Here is a 20,560-nt window from a genome sequence, read left to right as displayed (position 1 = left end):
TAAGGGAATCTGGTTTTCCCATTGACTGCTTATCAGAAAGTCGCAAAAGGTGATCGTAGCCACGGGACGCTGCAACTGTCATAAATAGGAAATAATTTCTAATCATCCAAATTTTGCTCACATGACCATGAAGATGCTGAAATGGTTGTAGGTGTGAAAAACAGTCATAAGTCACTTTTTCAGTGCTGTTGTAACTTCAAATTGCCACTAAATGAATGGTTATAAGTTGAGGGTTACCTGTAATGATTTAATCTTATGATAATACTAAAGAATGGTTTTAAGTTCATGTCTTTAGGCAAAGTCCAACTAATCTGTTGAGCTGAATAGGGGAAATGAGAATTTAAGGAGATTCTCAAAGCCACTGTTGGTAGACTTAGTCAACAAAAATTAACAACATCCAGTACATCCGAGTTGTTTCATATTGTTACTTCAGCGTCCATAATCTCCTTTCAAACATTCCTGGAGGAAAAGATTTCACAAGTTTTACATATAAACAGTTGTGATTTAAAATGAAAATTGGTAGATAATACCTATGATGTTCCTAGCAAATAGAAATTCTGGGGGACATAAAAGCAGAATGCGAATGGTAAACATAAAAAGAACAGAATGGAATCACCCTAATAAGGAAACACCCAGGATTCAAGACCTTCAAAGATGCAGATGGAGCTACCTGAATATTTCATGGGAGAATGTCTTTACGACTGCTCAGGATGAGGAAGAATGGAGAAGATCCTTCAAGAGGCCACATCAGCCAATGTGTCACCACTGTACTTTGCCCTTTTCTCAAGAGGCAATCACACCCAGGGGAAGGATAAGAGAAGGACATCCAGTAGAGTTTGGTTGCCTGCATTTTGTTTTATTTTATTTTATTTACCCATTTAAATTTATTATGATCATCTACTTCAAAAGACTGTGGGCAACCATAAGAAATATGACTGGGTGGGACTCTTGGAGTTTGAGGAGTTTCAATTGTACAATTCCTTATCAACTAGGCAGCTCATTGGGAACTAAAATGTGTTGGATGGATTCTCACCTTTTCCCCAGATCTCCTCTTTAGCCTGGATGGCTTAGACTTGTCACACCAAATACATGGAGTCTCCATGTTCAGAAGCCTGGTAACTTTAAATATGACTTACTGGAAGGTGCAAGTCATAACTGCAGCATAATGTTTTGTTTCCCTGGCATACAACTATGTTAAAGAAGATGATGGGATAATTACACCCTGATAGGTGACAGTGGGAACACTTATATGAAATGCTTCTAAATAAATATTCCAGCACTTAATATAGCTAGAAAAATAGCATTATTTCCGATTCTGATTTTCAGGACTGCATTTTAACTAACTGATGTATAAGAGAGGGACAGCATCAAGATCATGAGAAGTGATAGTACCACTCTATATTGCATTAGTGAGGCCACACTTGGAATACTGCATCCAATTCTAGCTGCCGTGATACAAAAAAGATGCTGATATCCTAGAAAGAGTGCAGAGAAGAGCAACAAATATGATATGGTCTGGAGGTTAAACTATATGACAAGTAGTTAAGGGAACTAGATAGGTTTAGCCTAACAAGGAAAAGGATTGGTAGCTTGAGAGACTGAGGGGTCCTTGGTGTTCTCTGAGCTTGCTTCTGACTGCTAATTGATATTCGTGCATGCGTGCTGCCAGTCTTCTGCCTATTTGTCCTACATAGTGGTTGTTGCAGTCCTTACATTGTAAGTTGTAGATCAGGGGTTGCCAATCTTTTGAACCTCAGGGACCACCAAACTCATAATTTTAAATCCCGCAGACCTCTAATATGAATTTTGACTGACAGTGGCTTGCTGACATTGGTGGGAGAGAGAGGGAGAGAGAAAGAGATCTGATCTAACCTCTCTCTCTCCCTCCCTCTCTATCTCACACACACACATACACAAACACACAGAGGCAGGGAAATGGCTGTTTTAAGTTTTTTGTATTGTTTTAGTGGTTCCTGGCACTGTCCTTTTGGGGTGTACTTCCCTCACTCTTTTTGAAAGCCTCAGTGATAGAACACCCACAACTTCTGAAGACAAGCTATTCATTGGTTGATTGGTCTCACCCTTAGGAAATTTCCTTAGTCCTAGGTTATTTCTCTCCTCAGTTAGTTCCCTCCATTGTTTCTTGATGTGCCTTTTGGTGCTTTGGAAAATAGATTGACTCCCTCATTTTTGTAGGAGCCCCTCAAATTTCCTGACAGAAGAATTAATCAGTGGAACAACTTGCCTCCAGAAGTTGTAAATGCTCCAACACTGGAAGTTTTTAAGAAGAGATTGGCTAACCATTTGTCTGAAGTGGTGTAAGGTTTCCTGCCGAAGCAGAGGGTTGGACTAGAAGACCTCCAAGGTCCTTTCCAACTCTGTTATTCTATTCTATTCCAAATATTGGAACAGTGCTATTTTATTGTGCTATTTTATTTTGAGTTGGAATAAGGAGAAATTTCCTAAGGGTGAGATCAATCAAGTTGCCCATGCCCACCCAGCCACATGCCTACCCAGTCATAAGGGCAGAGAACCAGTTGTTAAATTATTTGAATCCCACCACTGAATCAGCCTCTATGTTTCCAGTGTCTTTCTTCCAGCTTGGAACTGAACCATATAGATATTCTTCCCATAAGGGGAAACCAAAACTAAACATTATGCTATTCTGAGACATTAGCTTACCATCGCAAGGTCACGGGCTTGGGAAATGGAATGATGTAGCCCACCATTGCAGGGACAGTTACAAAACAACTTCTTCAAATGTAACTGGACAATTAGGAAATAACGGTGGTGGTGGAATGAAAAAGGGAAGTTTAACTGGGAAGCTTTCACACACAAAACACAGTTCTGGCTGGGTCGGAGCTGGCGTCGCGACGATACAGCATGCGATCTTGGAGGTCAGAGATCGCTGCCGATATCTTTGCTCCTGGACGGTCCTATCGGATCTAAACTGTCCCGAAGAGATGGTGAAAGTGAAGAGCGCATCCTGTTGATCCCAGGGATACCGCAAAGTCCCTGGTAGATCCAGGAGAAGCTCTTCTTGCCAGTGGCAAAGAGGCAGCCATTAAAGCTGCTGAAGTTGGGACAGCTCCGAAACGGAAGAGAACAGAGAGTGTGCCGGTTTGGTGAGAACTTTTTTTTTATTCTAAGATCTGAAAGGACACCCAAAGGAAAATAAAGAATCTGTAAAAGTTTTGATAGAAGTGATTAAGCGGCGATTTTAAACAGGAATGTCAAAGTAATGTGTTTGTTTTTTTTGTCATTGCTGGATTTTCTATATACGATCTTGTATTTTGCAACTGGACTGGTTTTTTCGTTTATATCTATTTTTTTTTACTCCTTTTTGATTTTGTGATATTTTAGGCATTAGATTTGGCGAAATGGGAAAATTTACAACTGTCACTAATAGGGAGAATTTCAACAATCAAGATGTATATATTACCCAGAATCTTATATTTGTTTCAAACAATTCCAGTTACGCTTGGAAAAGACTACTTTGAAGATTTAAATAAAATTGTGTTGAAATATATATGGCAAGGTAAGAAAGCGAGAATAAAGTTAAAACTTTTGCAAGATGCTAGAATTAGAGGAGGATTTGATTTGCCTAATTGGGAGTTGTACTACCAAGCTACAAATCTGATGTAGGTTAAGGAATGGATAACACTAAAAAATACTAGATTGTTGACATTAGAAGGACATGATTTGTTGTTGGGGTGGCATGCCTTTTTATGGTATAAAGGAACTAAAACACAGGGGTATTTTAGAAGACATTATATATGGGAGTCTCTGTGTTTAAACTGGGAGAAGATTAAAAGACAATGTTATTTGAAAATTCCAATCTGGTTATCGACTATTGAAGCATTTTCTTATCCTATAATATACAAAAAGGAACAAACAGTTAGATATGGTGAAATATTGAATGAAAAGGGTGAACTTAAATCTATGCAAAAACTAGAGAAACAAGGTATAAAGATGAATTGGTTTTCATATGCGCAAATACATTCAAGGTATGATAAAGATTCTAAAACAGAAGGTTTCTATGATAAACTGACTGACTTAGATAAGATTTTGACAGGTACTGATGAAAAGGTGATTTAAAAATTGAATAGATATTTATTAGAAATTAAACTAGAAGAAGAACAAGTTAAACTATGATTGCTTGGGGGAAGAATTTTGGATATGGGGTCGATTTAGAGAAATGGCAAAATTTGTGGTCTCAAAATTATAAAATGACAATGTCAACAGCATATAAAGAAAATTTGTATAAGATGTTTTACAGGTGGCATTTCCCCCCGACAAGAATAGCAAGAATGTTCAAGAATAAATCCAAAAAATGTTGGAAATGTCATCAGACACCTGGCTCATATTACCATATGTGGTGGACTTGTGCAGATGCTAAAAAATACTGGACTAAAATCCACATGTGGTTGGAAAAAATGACAAAAAAACATATAGACTTGAAACCAGAGATATTTTTATTGGGAATTTTACCTGAAATATATAGTAAAGATTTGAAATTCCTGATTGTAAATGTATTAACAGTGGCTAGGATTGTATTTGCTAAAAACTGGAAAAATGAGAAAATACCATCACAGGAGGAAATCATTAAGAAAATATTGGAATGTGCTGAAATGAGTAGATTGACATTTGAAATTAAAGAACAAGAGGATAAACAATTTTATAAAATTTGGGATCTTTTCTATCAATGGTTAGACAATAAAATACAGTACTGAAATACGTAGACTTTTAGAAAATAATAAATATATAAAGATGTACTTTTTTCTTATTATATCTACATAATGATTTTAGGATAGATTTGGGATGATAATATGAACTGTTATAAAATAAACTAAGTAAATTATGACTATCCTGCAAAACATGAATGAATAAAAGTATAGTCAAATGATTGATTAATAATGATACTACGGTATTTAATTTTTGATTGACAATATGAGATCATATGCAATGTAATTGTAATTGAAGACTATGAAATGGAAGCACAAAACAATTTGTAAACCAACCGGCACACTGTATGTACACCTATGGAAGATAGCTTGATGTTTTTATGTTTTGTTTGTTTATGTTTGTTTTTAAAAACCAATAAAATTTATTTAAAAAAACCAGTTCTGGCTTTCATTTAGTTACAAATATACTTTTTGCTAGAAATTGAGTCCAGTCTTGCTTTCCTAGAGGACCAAGTTAGTGCAGGTCAGCTACAGAAACTCCCTCGACAAGTCTCTATTGGTCCAGCTTGCCTCAATAGGTTGCTGTTTTCTGAGATAAAATAAAATAAAATCCTTATGTGAGCTGCCTTAAGCTTTGGAGCAAAACACAAGATATAAATCTAAATAACAACAATTCTTAATGGTTTGATGAATTTAACATGGACAATTCTTGGCAGTCCATTCAGCAATTTGTATTATAACAGGCCCATGATTTAAATGTCCATCTGTTTAGACTGATTGATGATAATTGTGCTCATTTTTCTAGGACTGTACAGATTAAAGGGCTATTCCTGAGATATATGAATGCAAAAGTCATAGCTAAATCAACCATGTCTTTCCATAGAAGATTTGGAAAGAAGCATCCTCTTTAACATGTTAGAGACATGTCCACCCACCACTAGTTGTGCATCTTTCACACAAATCAGAGGGCTACAATTGGGGAGGAGACTGGAGACTGTGCTAATATCTGTATATATCTTCATCTCTTCTATTAAATATTAAACTCAACACAAGGGCAAAAGCCAGAAAGTACTGTCTTCACTACTTTGGATTCTGAAGGAGACTAATGAATATAATGTTTCCAGGGACAATAATGAGAATTATTTGTCTTCTACAGACCAATCAGCCTGATACTGAAGTCTTATTTCGTTCTTTGACAAAGTGTCTAAATTAGTAGACCACGAAAATGCAGTGGACATAGTATACTCGTATTTCAGTGAGGCATTTGGCAAAGCAGACTACAACCTACTTCTTGGTAAGCTAAAAAAATGTGAGATAGAAAGCATCATCATCAGATGGATCTGATGGCTGACATACTGCACTCAATTCCATTTTATGCCCAGTGTCTGGCTGACATACCACACTCAATTCCATTTTATACCGAGTACTCTTCAACATCTTCATAAATGATTTAGGTGGGGGAATAGAAGGGGAACTCGTCAAAGTTGCAGATGACACTAAACTGAAAGGAACAGCCAACACTCCAGAAGATAGATTTAGTATCCATATGGATCTCAACAAACTTGAATATTGGGCTCTATCTAACAAAATGAAATTCAATGTAGAGAAAAGTAAAGTTTTACACTTGGGCAAGAGAAATCAAATGTACAGGTACAGATTAGGTGAAGCCTGGCTCCATAGTAGTAACTATGAGAGGGATCTTGCAGTCCTAATGGACAATCACTTAAATATGAGCCAGCAGTGTGCATCAGCAGCAGCCAAAAAAGCCAACGCAATCCTAGGTTGCATTAACAGAGGGATAGAATGAAGATTGTGTAAAGTATTACTACTGCTTTATAAAGCCTTAGGAAGACTACACTTAGAATACTGCATCCAGTTTTGATCATCAGATTATTAAAAAGAGATGTTGAGACTCTGGAAAGAGTACAGAAAAGAGCAACAAGGATGATACGGGGCTGGAAGCTAAACATATGAAGAACAGTTGCAGGAACTGGGTATGTCTAATCTTAGTGAAAAGAAAGAGTAGGGGTGACATGATAGCATTCTTCCAATATTTGGAGGGCTGCCACAAAGAAGAGGAGAGGTCAACCTATTTTCCAAAGCACTAGAAGGCAAGACAAGAAACAATGAATGGAAACTAATCAAGGAGAGAAGCAACCTAGAACTACGGAGAAATTTTCTGAAGTGAGAACAATTACCAGTGGAATGGGTTGCCTTCAGAAGCTGTGGGTGCCCCATCACTGGAGGTTTTTAAGAGACTGAACAGCTACTTGTCTTGAATGGTATAGAGTCTCCTGTTTGAGCAATTGTTTGGACTAGAAGACCTGCAAGGTCCCTTCCAACTCTGTTATCCTGTTTGTTTCTATTCTCCAAAGCATCTGAAGGCAGGATAAGAAGCAACAGATGGAAACTAATCAAGGAGAGAAGCAACCTAGAACTTAAGGAGAAATTTCCTGACAGTGAGAACAATTAACCTGTGGTTATTTGCCTCCAGAAATTGTGGGTATCACTGGAAGTTTTTAAGAAGCGACTGCACAACCATTTGTCTACAATGGTATAGGATCTCCTGCTTGGGGGAGATGGGGGGCAGTTGCAATAGAAGACTTCCAAGGTCCCTTCCAACTGTATTGTTCTATGTTCTTAACAAGAAATCAGTACATAGTTTCATTTGCTCGGACTGCTGCAGGCCTGTCTTCTCCAGCAAAGTTATCAATATGTTTCTTTGAGGATGTCTTAGGGGTTTTCTTTTGCATTGGCTTGGAACAGGAGATAAATATATATATGTGTTTTACCACAAAATAAATTTCAGAAGAGCTCAAGAGAAAATGGCTTATAATTTTAGATTCCTGCCTTTCCAAAGGGGACTGAATCCAACTTTTTTTAAAAAATTGAAATTTTTAATCTCTTATCATGAAGACAATTTCTGATATAATGAAAATAAAATTAGAAGTCTCTAAACCAGTGAAAATGTCCAACCTTGGCAACTTTAAGACTTGTGGACTTCAACTCCCAGAATTCCTCAGCCAGCTTTGCTGGCTGAGGAATTCTGGGAGTTGAAGTCCACAAGTCTTAAAGTTGCCAAGGTTGGACACCCCTGCTCTAAACACATTTGTATAATTCAATTAATCCTCCAGAAATAATAGACATATTTAGTTCTTTGGCAGTCGCCCCAAATTTACTCTGTGTTTAGCTTACCTGCTTATCAATGTAGCTACCAAGAGGAGGCTAGCAAAACAGCCTCTCCGACAGTTGGCATTCTTTTTCTGTCTCTGGTGCATTTCCCCACCACAATTGTCACAACACCGGCACAGGCAGAAACAGAGACCAATCAGTGGAAGGAACAGGACAAATAAGATTCCCAGGGCAGCTGAGATTATGAAGCCGATTTCATAGTAAACTGCCTGCAGTTTAGAGAAAAGCAACATGTGTTACAACTTGAAAGTCAGATTGGTGATGCTGAATGCAACAGCTGTTGGGCATTCTCAACGTGATTGCCCTATGGAAGGGCTTGTTGGGAACTATCATCCATCAGATGCAACCCTCTCTTGAGCTCCAGGCAGGAGAGGTAGAAGGTGCTACTAACTCCTCTCTCCTATGGCAGCAACAGGACAAATAGGAGCACACAGATATATCAGGGCAAGAGAGCAACTATCAGCTCAACTCAAAAGCACATTTGAAACTGGGGCAACTGAATCCCTAATAAATTCACCATTTTCCAAAAGTGTAACTTCAGCAGCATCAATGCATGAGTGAGTGGATTCCAGTCAAATAGATCACTCTTATGCCACCTCTGACCTAAGCAAGTCACTCTGGATCTTTTAGGGAAAGATAGGGAAATGAAATATTTGAACCTTCTTGAGACTTCAAGAGAACCATCATAAAGTAAATGCTGTACATAGTACAGTTCAGATCCATGAAAAAGGATTCCAAGCAAAGCAAAAAGTGCTTCCATAAGATCTCAGAACACTAAGTTCAAGAATTGCAAGCTTCAACTGAGAAGCAACTCAGTTAAAGGAAAGTGGATTTCCTGTAGGGATGTCATTCATGGGCCTGCGTGAAATGAGCTTGTCCCATAAGGGATAATATACATTGGTGTGCTCCAAACCACCTGACATCTTGTTGTAATTTATAATTCATTCTCCTGTGATCTATTGTATTTTTGTGTTGGAGCCACATTTTTGTGAGTGGGTAGCTATAGAAATCTATGAATGAATGAATGAATGAATGAATGAATGAATGAATGAATGAATGAATGAATGGCTTTCTTGGTCTCACCTTCTATTATGATGCTTTTTCCCTATTTCCCACTCTAGCCTACAGAGCTAGCGTGGGAAAAATTGGAACTTTGTCATCGCCAATTGAAGGATTAATCAAATCTGATCTTGCTTAGCATTTTTTAAAATCTGTCAATACTGTGATCAACTGGTAGCTTTCAAAAGGGGAACTGATAAACCACGGAGAATGGCACTTGCTAGTAGCTATTAGCTCCAGCAGAGAGAGAAATGCTGTACATAGTACAGTTCAGATCTGTATGCTGTACATAGTACAGTTCAAAATTCTGAGAGGCAGAATTTCTTGGAGTTAAAGTTCACAAGTTTTAAAACTGCCAAGTTTGGAGGCCCCTGTCCTAGACCAGAGGTGACAAACTGGTGGCCCGCAGGTCAGAAGTGTCACGCACAGGCCATGCCCACCACAGCTCCGTGAAGAGAAAAAATGTGAAACGTCAAGTGATGGCAACATGACATCGCGAGTTTGATACCCATGTCCTAGACCAAGGATCTTCAAACCTGGCAAGTTTAAGACTTGTGGACTCCCAGAATTCCTGAGCTAACATGACTGGAGGAGGAATTCTGGGAGTTGAAGTCCACAAGTCTTAAAGCTGTCAAGTTTGAAGACCCCTGTCCTAGACTAACCAAAGCATGAAAGGAGTGTCACAAATTCTCCCAAGCCACTTTTATGTCATTACACTCCAGTGAAACCATATGAAAGATTCCAGTTCCTCAAAGAAAACAGCTTCCAGCATAAACAACAGCAATATGCAGTAATTAATATCCATACCCTGATTTTAGTTTTGGATATAATTTGAAATTTTGTTAGATATAAATACAAATATTTTAAATAAAATTTTCTTAAAATGAGACAGAAGTATTTTATAAATGAAATCAACAATGTAAAGAACACAATTATATTTGCTAAAAAAAAATTCTTTCTTTATAGGATGTTGAAAAGAACTCTGTTGGATGAGGTTAAGAATCAATTCATGGTATTTTAGAAGCAAAGGGTGTATGAAATAACAAAAAGTTTTACCTGAAGAGTTAATACAACATTTTCAGGCTGTGGAAATCAGAGGAAAATGATGTACAGAGCAGCAGGAATAAAAAGAAAGCAGGTGAGCAATAAATCAAGCACTCACATAATTTATGCAGCCACCAATTCAAGTGAAAACAGCAAGGAATAATTAAATGATTAAATGAATCAAGTATTTACAAAGCAAATGTGAATGCAAATGATGAAGTGAAATATCTTTGGTTATTAACATTTAACTGAAGTTTAATTTGTCCTGGCCCCACTAAGAGAACTAGCTTTCTCTTGGTGCAGACTGCATTTTTTAAAATAAAGTATTGTTTTATTTCAAATTGAATATTTCAACAGAATGAATTATCATTAACATATAAATTATTATACTTTTTTTAGCTTTGGGGGCAGAAGTACATCACATTTCATTCCTTTTTTATCATCCTATAGAAATAGATAGAAAAACACTATTGTACTTGGTTTAAATGTTTTTTCTAAATGTACTTTATCTAGGGCAGTTTTTCTCAACTTCAGCCTTTAAAATGTATGAATTTCAATGGTATGCTGGCTGGAGAATTCTGATAGTTGGGAGTCCATCTTAGTGTGGCCAAGGCTGAGAAACATTGATAGAGGGAGTTAAATTCCCAGGGGTATATCACAGTGGTGGGATTCAAATTTTTTGACTACCTGTTCTGTGGGCGTGGCTTGGTGGGCGTGGCAGGGGAAAGATACTGTAAAATCTCCAGTCAGAGGTGGTATTTGCCGGTTCTCTGACCTACTCAAAATATAATTGGTTACCTGAAAAAGTCTCTAATTCTTTAACAAAAATAATCTATAAAAAGCGGTTATTTGTCATTATTTAGATAATCAGTTAAACAGACACAATACAGAGCATTAATTCAGACATTCCAAATTTCCTTTATTTAAAATATGCCTTTTTTACTGACTTATAAAATGCACTTAATTTTTTTCCTGGTATGTTGGGGCCAAGATTAAAAGTCCTTCACAAATACTTGATACACCCTGGTTTCCTCAAGCCTGTGAACAAAGTTGGAAATATCTGAACACTTTTCAAGGAGGGAGCAAACTGGGGTTTGCAAACTTTTGAGTTAGAAACAGTAATTTTAACTACCGTACTCTGTAAGTGTTTCAAGCACAAAACAGCAGTTTTTAAGATCAAAAGAGAGATTCTTTTGAAAGCCCAGGTTATTCTGTCCTTAAAACACTACTGGGAAGGTCAAAATATTTTGGCATTCAACGTTTTGAACTGTTCCAATTCAAAAAAACTTCTTACCACTCCACTACTCAGTTATACCCCTGGGTGTAAGCAGAATTGGCCTGGAGAAGAACTCATCAGAATAAATCCCTATTTATACATCAGTTGCTATCACATCTCTCTTCAAAGAAACATTCCATAAAAACATGATAACAGAGGCTTTCAAATTATGGGGATGGGGTTGATGGTGAACCTTTTCCATTTATATAATGAGCAAAGGATGCAGCAACATTTATATGCCTAAAGATGGAGGGCCACCACACCAATGCCAGCTTTTGCAGAAAAGTATCTCTAATACTATGGAAAACTAAGGAGACCCTTACTGGTGACTCAAACATAGGCCTTCCTAATCAGTTGTCTGACTTTCAAAAATAGTTCAAAAATACGTAAAAACATAAAAATATAGGGAAAAGGGAAATAAACATTGCAGTCATAGTTTTTAAAACAATTTAAACTCTGCTTTTTAAGTGTATGAGGTACAATCACGAGATACAAGGTTATCATTTATGATGAACAGAAGTTTCATCTCACAATGAAACTGTCACGATTTTTTCTGTTGGCAACTATAAAACGGGCATAGAAATGTTTTATGAGTTGACAGAAACTATGGCTTTGTGCGGTGGATTGATATCCTCTAAGTCCTCAATCTAATTCCTCTAAGTCCTTTTTACGCATTCAAAGGGCAGTGTCTTTCAGTCATCTTCAAAATCCTCTAAAGAATTGTGTTATCTCCATTACTGCAGAGAATACAACTAATAATTTAGAAAAAGGGTCACACACAACCTCCATCGGACTATCTCCACCAGTTCACAAACCTTCATCAAGAAGCAGAAGGTTGCAGGAGAAAAAAAATTTAACTTCCACATCAAGAAGATTCAGGAAAGACCCATTCAGTTCCCATGATTCATTCTTACCCATGATGCATTGACAACTGAGAAGCAACCCCCATCTTTTTTGTTTCATCCTCTTCTCCCACAAAATTAATCTTTTAAACACAGAGAAATATGTGCCTGAATCTGGCACAAAATAATAAACACTTTATACAAACTAAAGCCACACAGTTTTAATAATGTAGAAATAACACAGAATAGATAAAAGATACTGTATAAGTAATTGGTACTTATTTTAAGCTAAGAGCCTATCAAGAGACATCACGAGAAAAAAGATCAATTTCCCATATATTCCAGTTCATGCTGGTAACAGGGTTCCAAATTTAAAATAAGTGGTCAAAAATGAAAATCCTGAAAATCACTGGGATTTTCACAAATAAAACCTATTTTTGTAGTTGTCCAAGATGTTTTTTATTTTATTTATTTATTTATTTATTTATTTATTTATTTATTTATTTATTTATTTATTTATTTATTTATTTATTATTTTGATTTGTCAATCGCTTACAAGAAACTGATCTGCTTAAAAGAAACACTATGCAAAAAAATGTTTTCATTTTTATAGATTTTTAAAATCTCATTAATCTTTTAGAGATAATTATATAGAAATTATGTAGGCACAAAGCAAAAAGAAACAGCAGGCAGATCTTCACCTGTAGAATCTGGAAAAGTAATCAGGAAATGTGGGCAGAGTTAACATAACAGTATTTAGCTTGCAAAGAAAATCTCAAATGTATTACATGAAAATGTAAATAAAGCAATAAAGTTACCTTTTGATAATCACCAGGCTTATTTCCAAATGTCTGCAGTGCTAACTTTTTGATAAGATCTGCAAAAAAGCAAGATTTCCAGCTTTTAAAGATAATAAAGAGAATTTTAAAAATCTTTTAAACACCATTTATACCCAATAATCATAGGGTACCAGTATTCAATGGAGAAATGATAGGGCCCTCTTTATTGCTTCAACTATCCCATAAGCAGTTCTATTGACAGAGGCCTTTAGGGTTTTTAGGATGAAAAAAAATACTTTTTAGAAGTTCCACATAAGTCATTCTATTAAAATTTCCCATAGCTATTGGTCCCAAGACTAATCAGGTCCTGAAACAAAGAAGAAAAATGTACAATAGAAAAGACACACTGCAACGGCCAAGTGCCAAAACAGGGACTGAAGCCCCAAAACAGGCCACGAAAATGAAGGATCTCTATCTCTTCACAAGATGAGTACAGTATGCACATGCCTAGTGCCTATGAAGACCCGGCGCAGGGGGGGAGGGGAATAGGCAGAGCAAATATTGCAGAGCTTCTGCGGTCATTTGTAAGAGCGAACTGTTAGGGATATACACCCTAGCAGAACGTGCAACGGCAGTCTAGCAGGCAGGCAGATATGTGAGACAAAACGTTGTAGTAGCTTACACTCAGTAAGACAGATACACTGTGCAAGTTAAATAGTTTTTATTCCAGCAAGAGTTATAGCATAGTCAAACGGTCCATATGTCATACACTAAGTTCAGTCAGTCCGGGGGTTATTCAGTTTGCAAAGTCCACTGTAGAAAAAGAGGTCGTTAAACTTACAAACAATCAGTCCAGTGATATATCTCTTTTGCAGCCAGAGATATGAAGAAAAATCAAACCCCTTTCTTCTCTCAGCAAACACGCAGTTATCACCATCAATCCATCATTGTCAGCAATCCAGTAAAAGCCGGCAAACAGTGAGCTCTCTTGCTCCCTCTTATGGTGATTTTATAACCGCACCCAAAATACTCGGTTTACAGTTTAAAGTGATACATACACTTAAACTCACTAATATAGTTTATATATATTATTTTACCCAAACTAAGTTAGGTAACCAATGTTATCCCTAACACGAACAACTGCCGTGGTACATTCATAGTTTCGGGACTCATTCACAAATATTAGGGGGCGCTTATCACATAAGTTCAAACATTTGCTAAGGGAGTGTGTTCCCCTCGCATACCTGATGCACCTTGGCCCTGCCACTGGCTGCCACTGTTGCCGCTCAGCAGATCCACCCAGCCCAGGCCACGCAAGCAACATCAAGATGGCCATGCCCCCAGGCTATGCCCAGTCGACCATGACCATCTCAACCATGCCCCCCTCAACTCCCAATCCGGTCACCTGAAGACAACCACAATGCTGATACAGTCCGCAATGAAATCAAGTTTGACATCCCAATCTAAACAAAAGAAGATTGTTTATCAGCATTGTGGAGCTCATCTCTATAACATTAGCACATCCACGAACACACAGCATAATTCTACATAATATGCCAGAAATGGTTAATTTAATTCAAATGGAAAGTGTTGCCAGTAAACAGATTCTTCCAAAGCTGATTCTGCAAGAAAGAAACAAGTACAGGGAGTCCTCAAGTTACAAATGTAATGGGGATTGTGTATTCCATTTTTAACCCAAGAATTCGTGGGAGTGAATCTCGTACCTTGAATGCAATCACTCCCTCCTTTTGTCCATGCATTTGCTAATCAAATGTGTGATTCATTAAGTGCGGGGTACGTGAGGTATTTCAGTTTGGGGAATGCCATGAGGGTTTTAGTGATGGAAAGCAGGTTGGGTAGGAGGAAAGCAATTTTGGGGAGCATGAGATATTTCAGTGGGTCGGTTTGCTTCTCCAGAACTTTGTTTCAGGCTGCAAAGTGCCAGACGAGACCTGTACACACCAAAATGGAGCTGCAGAGCTCCGTTTTGGGCTGAAAAGGCTTTTTGCAAAGATGGCAAAAGGTTTTGGAAATGAAGGGAAAGCTTTGATGTTTCAGGCTTTCCCTCCATTTGCAAAGCCTTTTGCTTCAGATCTCATCCAGGCCTCCATTTACAGAGAACAGAGGCCTAAAATATTGTGAGACCACGAGAAATCAATAACATGAGATCTTGTGCTACTGATCTCACGTGATCTTGCAGTTCTTTAAGCCTCCATTCTCTGCTTAAAACCAAAGAGGTGAACGAGGTAAAAGGAATGATTTTTAGCACCTTCAAAATACTGCAAAGTACTCACTTTTCATCCATATCCAAAATTTAACAGAATAACCGAGTTGGAAGGAACCTTGGAGGTCTTCTTGTCCAACACCCTGCTTAAGAAGAGACAATATACCATTCCAGAGAAGTGGCTGTCCAGTTTTTTCTTAAAAGCCTCCAGTGATGGAGCAACAGTAATGCTGTCTATATACTACATATTTTTAGCTTACCAAGGTGATGGTCTACTTTGTTAAATGCCTTACTGAAATCCAAGTATATTATATCCACTGCATTTCACTGGTCCACTAATTTAGTCCACTAAGGAATGAAATAAGAATTGCCAATTAAAAAGCTGATGTAGATCAAAAGAAAAGACAGGCCCTTGAGATTTCCAAAGTAGCTTCAAGCTACATTTCCAAGTTCACAATTTATAACATTTGTGACATAAGCAGAAGTATGAAAATGATGGTGCTATCATAAACTATAAATACAGTTGATTTCAAACATTTCCTATGCTTCTGATAAATGAAATTAGTTCTGATACTGTGGTTAATATTTCATATCAGTCCTGTAACTTAGTTCCCAGAAGCAAAACATCCCTAGAATTTAGCTAGAGCAGGGGTGGGCAAACTTTTTGGCTCGGGGGGCCGCATTCACTTTTAAAATTTGACAGACGGGCCGGGTCAGCACAAGATTTTTTGGGAATCGCCCCCCCTTCCCCCCTTCTTCTCCTCCTTCCCTCCCCTCGGAGGCCCCCTGAGTCAGGAGTTGCTACTGCCGGCACGGCTCCACGCGGCTCCAGTCCCACGTTGCCTCGGGAAGGGAAAGGCAAAAAGGAAGAGCCGCGGCGGTGCTTTGCAACAGCAGCAGCGGCACCGGAGGTTCAGGCTCAGCGGCTCCTGGTTTTGCCTTTCCCTTCCCAAGGCAACGTGGGACTGGAGCCGCGTGGAGCTGCGCCAGTGGTAGCAACTCCTGACAGCCCCAGCCGGACACCTGAGCAGAGCCCGGGCAGAACTGCCTGTTGCTGCTGCGGGCGCTGCTACGGGTGTCTGGCTGCCCAAGTAAAGAACCGCACCAGCTCAGGGCAACTGTGAGGAGCAAGAGGGAGAGGCAGAGAAGGAGGCAGAGAAGGAGGAGAGCACCTGGCCAGTTGGGGAGGCTTCTTGTGCTGCGAAAGAGGCGGCTAATGATCTCCGGCTCCGCTCTGCTTCTCCAACATCCGGCGCTGCCCTGTTCTGTGCGCCGGCTGCTCGGACTTGCTGGGCCTGACACAGAACAGGGTGGCGCCGGATGTTGGAGAAGCAGAGCGGAGCCGGAGATCATTAGCTGCCTCTTTTGCAGCACAAGAAGAACAAGGTGGTGCCGGACCATTGGAGAAGCGGAGCAAAGCTGGAGATTAGTAGCTGCCTCTTTCGGCGCAGAAAGCTTCCCCCAACCAGCCGGCTGGTCTCCTCCTTCTCTGCCTGTTTGTTCTGTATGGCCGAGGAGGAGGAGACCAGCTGAGAAGCACGCTGCCAGGCGGGGGCCACGCGGTGCAGGGCAATACGCCACCGCCCAGCCCTGGCTTGGGAAAGCAGTGGGCGTTCCCGGGCGGTGGCCTTGGCCCCGCTAGCAGGAAGCAGCTGCCCAGCTCCGTGTTGTGTGTGCAATTTTTGGCACGCGCGCGGGTCTCTTTGGCCGGCCCCAATTTTTTTTCAGAGGGAATATTTTTTTTTCAGAGGCGGGCCGTATTAAAATGACCAATGGGCCGGATGTGTCCCGCGGGCCGTAGTTTGCCCACCCCTGAGCTAGAGTATATTCAATCACCTTTCCTTTACAAGTAATTAAGAGGAATGCAGCAAAATAATTATATCCTTATTCCCTATGATTAAAACCACTTATTTGTTTACTTATTATTGAAAGTTATATCTCAACTTTTTGTTCATTCCAGCCCTCAGGTGATCTACAAACAAAATTACAGGGTACAAGAGTATCAGAATATAATTAAAATGTAAGCAAAAATAAACTCTGTTATTGACATAATTAACAGTCAATTTTCTAAATACTAGGAGCCTGGGAGCTAAATCCATCCCCCTCCACTGATTGGGAGCTATTCAGGAGAAATCTTGTTACCCGTCCCTTTTATGGCAGTGGTGGGTGCTTCCAAATCTGTCACATGTCCAAATAATGCTGATCTGGGTAGCTGAGTAGTTCCACAATGAGAGAAATACTGCAGTCACGCTGAAGGCAGAAAGCTCAATGTCCACACCTTGTGTCTGGTAAGCCTTCCAGAATTTTTTCCTTCCCAACAGTATCTTCCTATTTTATCTGGATTTATTGTCATCTGCCTTCATCCAGTCTAATACAGAGATAAGATCGCCTTCAAGGATTGCTTCCTTGGAGTTTGCAGGTAGGGAATATGGAGATGAGAATCGTCACCAAATTAGTGACCCCCATTCCACAGTTATAAATGAATTCTTCCAAAGTTTGAACAGCCTATAAAAAAAAAGTCAAAATCCTGTGGAACTGTGGCTCCCACAGTTCTACCTTAGACTTAGCATAACTTTGAATGTATACTAATTGGCATATATTAAAATGAAATTTTGTTGCATACAGCTCTCAGAGAGTCTCCACCTCCCATATGCACTACATAAATGTGACAAAATAAATATAAAATTATGCATATACCCATATATATGATAGAGAAACAAGAGTCTAGTTTGGGTGTACATGGTGAGAAAATAGAATCTTACGAGTTTACCAAATGGATGGTATAAGGAACAAAGCTGATACAAAATCTGGTAGTGCTGCTGGAAATATTTCAAAATCTCCTCCCAGAGGGGAGCAACAGAAACAGACTGTGAAGTGGGTGTGTGTGTGGGGTCTCTAACAATGCTTTGAGCACAAAGCACTTATAAGCAGTATCCTGAATTACAGGAAGTGATCTTCCTAAATCTTCTCAGCTATCCTTACCACTCTCTATATCAGTGGTCCCCAACCTTTTTGTGCCAGGGACCAGTTTCACTCAGAAACACTTTTTCAAGGACCGGGGGGTCGAGTTTGGTGGTTTGCTTGCAGACGTTTCATTATCTGACAAGGTAACATCTGATGTTGTTACCTAGTCGGGTAATAAAACGTCTGCCAGCAAACCACCAAGTTCAGGGAACGCCAATGCCTCCTCATTGCAACCCTGAGCGACAGATAGTCCCTGCAGGACAGCTGAGAAGCCTCGCCTCTCGGCCCTGCCTTCATCAGCCCCATCCCTCAGGTGTCTCCCTCCCTCCCTCAGCCTCATCCCTCAGGTGTCTGCCTCGTTCCTCTCTCAGTCGCTCTCTCACTCCTCCACCAGCCCAGGAAGAAACTGCTTCAAAGAAGCCGGCAGGGTGGCTTTTCCTGTTGGCGCAGCTTCCCCAAAGCGCCCGTTCACCCCCACCCTGCCGCCCACGGTTCAATCCTCCATTCTGCCTGCCTGCCTTCGTTTTTGGTGGTTTCGGATCCTCCGAAGCGCCCGTTCACCCTGCCCCGCCCGCCCGCCGCCCGCGGTTCAATCCAGTGCTCCGTTCTGCCTGCCTGCCTGCCTTGGTTTCTGGTAGTTTCGGAGCAGCTTCGCTGAGAAAAAGAGGCGAATAGTTATTATTCTCAGCCGAAGCTGCTCAAACTACCAGAAACGAAGGCAGGCAGGCAGGCAGAACGGAGCACTGGATTGAACCTGGATTGATTGGCGGCGGGGTGGGGTGAAACGGGCGCTTCGGAGGAGCTGCGCCGACAGGAAAAGCCACCCCACCCCCCACCCCCAGCTTCTTTGAAGCAATTTCTTCCTGGGCTGGTGGAGGAGCGAGAGAGCGACTGAGAGAGGAATGAGGCGGGAGGAAGCTGAAGCCACTGAGCCAGAGAGCAGGACAGGCTTCGGTTGCTTCCTCCCTCCCCTTCTCTCATTTGTGTCCTTGATCCCCGATCCCAGCAACATTCACCAAAGGCGAATAAAGCCGCCATATTTTATTTTTTTTCCTTTGCGGCCCGGTACAGAGTGCTCCACGGACCGGTACCGGTCCACGGCCCGGTGGTTGGGGACCCCTGCTCTATATGGACTTTCTCTCTGAGGCACTGCAGCCACCAAACCAAACATTGATGCAGTTTGTTAAAATGATGTACATTCTTGGCACATCCTAACAGAGAGGACCAGAACCACTGCAAAACAGAGTCCCAATGCCTAACTCTTCCGAATGGCCAGGAATGATGCCATTGCTAATGGTATCAAAAGAAACCTGGAGATCTAAAATAAATAGTAGAGTTGTTGTCTCCCATTCTAGCTTCTGGCTAGATCATCTACCAAGGTATCCATAGTAGCCTAAATGCCTTTTCTTGGAGGAAGCCCTGACTGAAATGGAGCCACAAATTCAGTTTCATCCAAATATTTCTGAAGCTTCTCAATCATGCCATCCAGAATGGACTATTGGGACTGATGATTCGCTGTAATCAGTAAATTCTGCTGAGTCAGGCTTTTTCAATGGAATTAGTATGACTGCCCACTTCAAGGAAGCAGAAGACATAAGCCTACACTCAGCGAAGCACTTTGATCGTCTCCCTTAACCATGAGCAGCTGGGGAAGTTAGATAACATGGAGCAGAAGGCAGTAGTAAAAACAGAAGTGTGAAATGGCCTGTGCAAAGAGGTTTTTTTTAAAAAAAAAAAAGTTATTTTGGGAGGGGAATTTCATAGTGGAGTTTGAACCTCTTCTCTCCTGAGCTACTTCTAGATTAGTTACAAGCTGTCTTAAATGGTTTCTCTCAGAAATCCATTTACAATATATTTGTATAAGCAAAATCAAAAGGGGATCATGTTGGCTTGAGCGGTCAGATATATTTTAAAGTGGCCAGGTAACTAAATTTCCTGTATTCTATTGCTGGTGAAGATGCATAAGCTGTTTGCCATGACTAATACTTATCCAAGACTTTGACCCAGCATATGCTTTATCACAGAGCTAAAAGATTATCTTCCAAAGCTTATTTATAGGCCTAAGTGCATTAATGTTCTTCTCAGTCTCTCTTGCTGTTTTTAATGATACCACTGCCATCTGCTTAATTATACCTGCCCCTCACAGGGCTATATCAGGTCTCTGCCATATTAATCTTTGCAATAATGACAAATATCTGTAGCTCGGGTGTAGGATGAGGGTGAAGGTTCATTCTCCAAGCTTGTGGGTTGATTTCCGAATGTTTTGCTACCAGGTTAGGTAACATCTTCAAGAGTTGATATCAGATATCTATATCTGTATCTATCTATATCTAATCTCTCTCTGTCTGCCTATCTGCCTATCTGCCTATCTGCCTATCTGCCTGCCTGCCTGCCTGCCTGCCTGCCTGCCTGCCTGCCTATCTATCTATCTATCTATCTATCTATCTATCTATCTATCTATCTATCTATCTATCTATCTATCATAGTATATAATT

The 20,560-nt window shown here is 40.0% G+C and overlaps 1 protein-coding gene across 18 annotated transcripts in view; it reads right to left on the bottom strand.

Moving 5' to 3' along the window:
- The window catches only part of PROM1 (prominin 1), an 85,332-nt gene that overhangs the window by 48,927 nt on the left and 15,845 nt on the right, over positions 1-20,560 (bottom strand). For 14 of the 18 annotated variants that reach the window (XM_087963362.1, XM_087963361.1, XM_087963363.1 and 11 more), the window contains 3 exons: positions 12,917-12,975; positions 9,993-10,019; positions 7,881-8,086 (listed from right to left, as the gene is read on the bottom strand). In XM_087963362.1, coding sequence (XP_087819488.1) covers positions 7,881-8,086; positions 9,993-10,019; positions 12,917-12,975 — 292 coding nt within the window. The remainder of the gene's footprint in view (positions 1-7,880; positions 8,087-9,992; positions 10,020-12,916; positions 12,976-20,560) is intronic. The other 4 variants (XM_087963368.1, XM_087963373.1, XM_087963377.1 and 1 more) reach the window with 1 other exon arrangement.

This window comes from Notechis scutatus, chromosome 4, assembly GCF_049901735.1.
Source record: "Notechis scutatus isolate UNSWTSFEM ecotype Mainland chromosome 4, rNotScu1.2, whole genome shotgun sequence".
NCBI classification, from domain to species: Eukaryota; Metazoa; Chordata; class Lepidosauria; order Squamata; family Elapidae; genus Notechis; species Notechis scutatus.
This window is presented reverse-complemented; position numbering and strand designations above follow the sequence as displayed.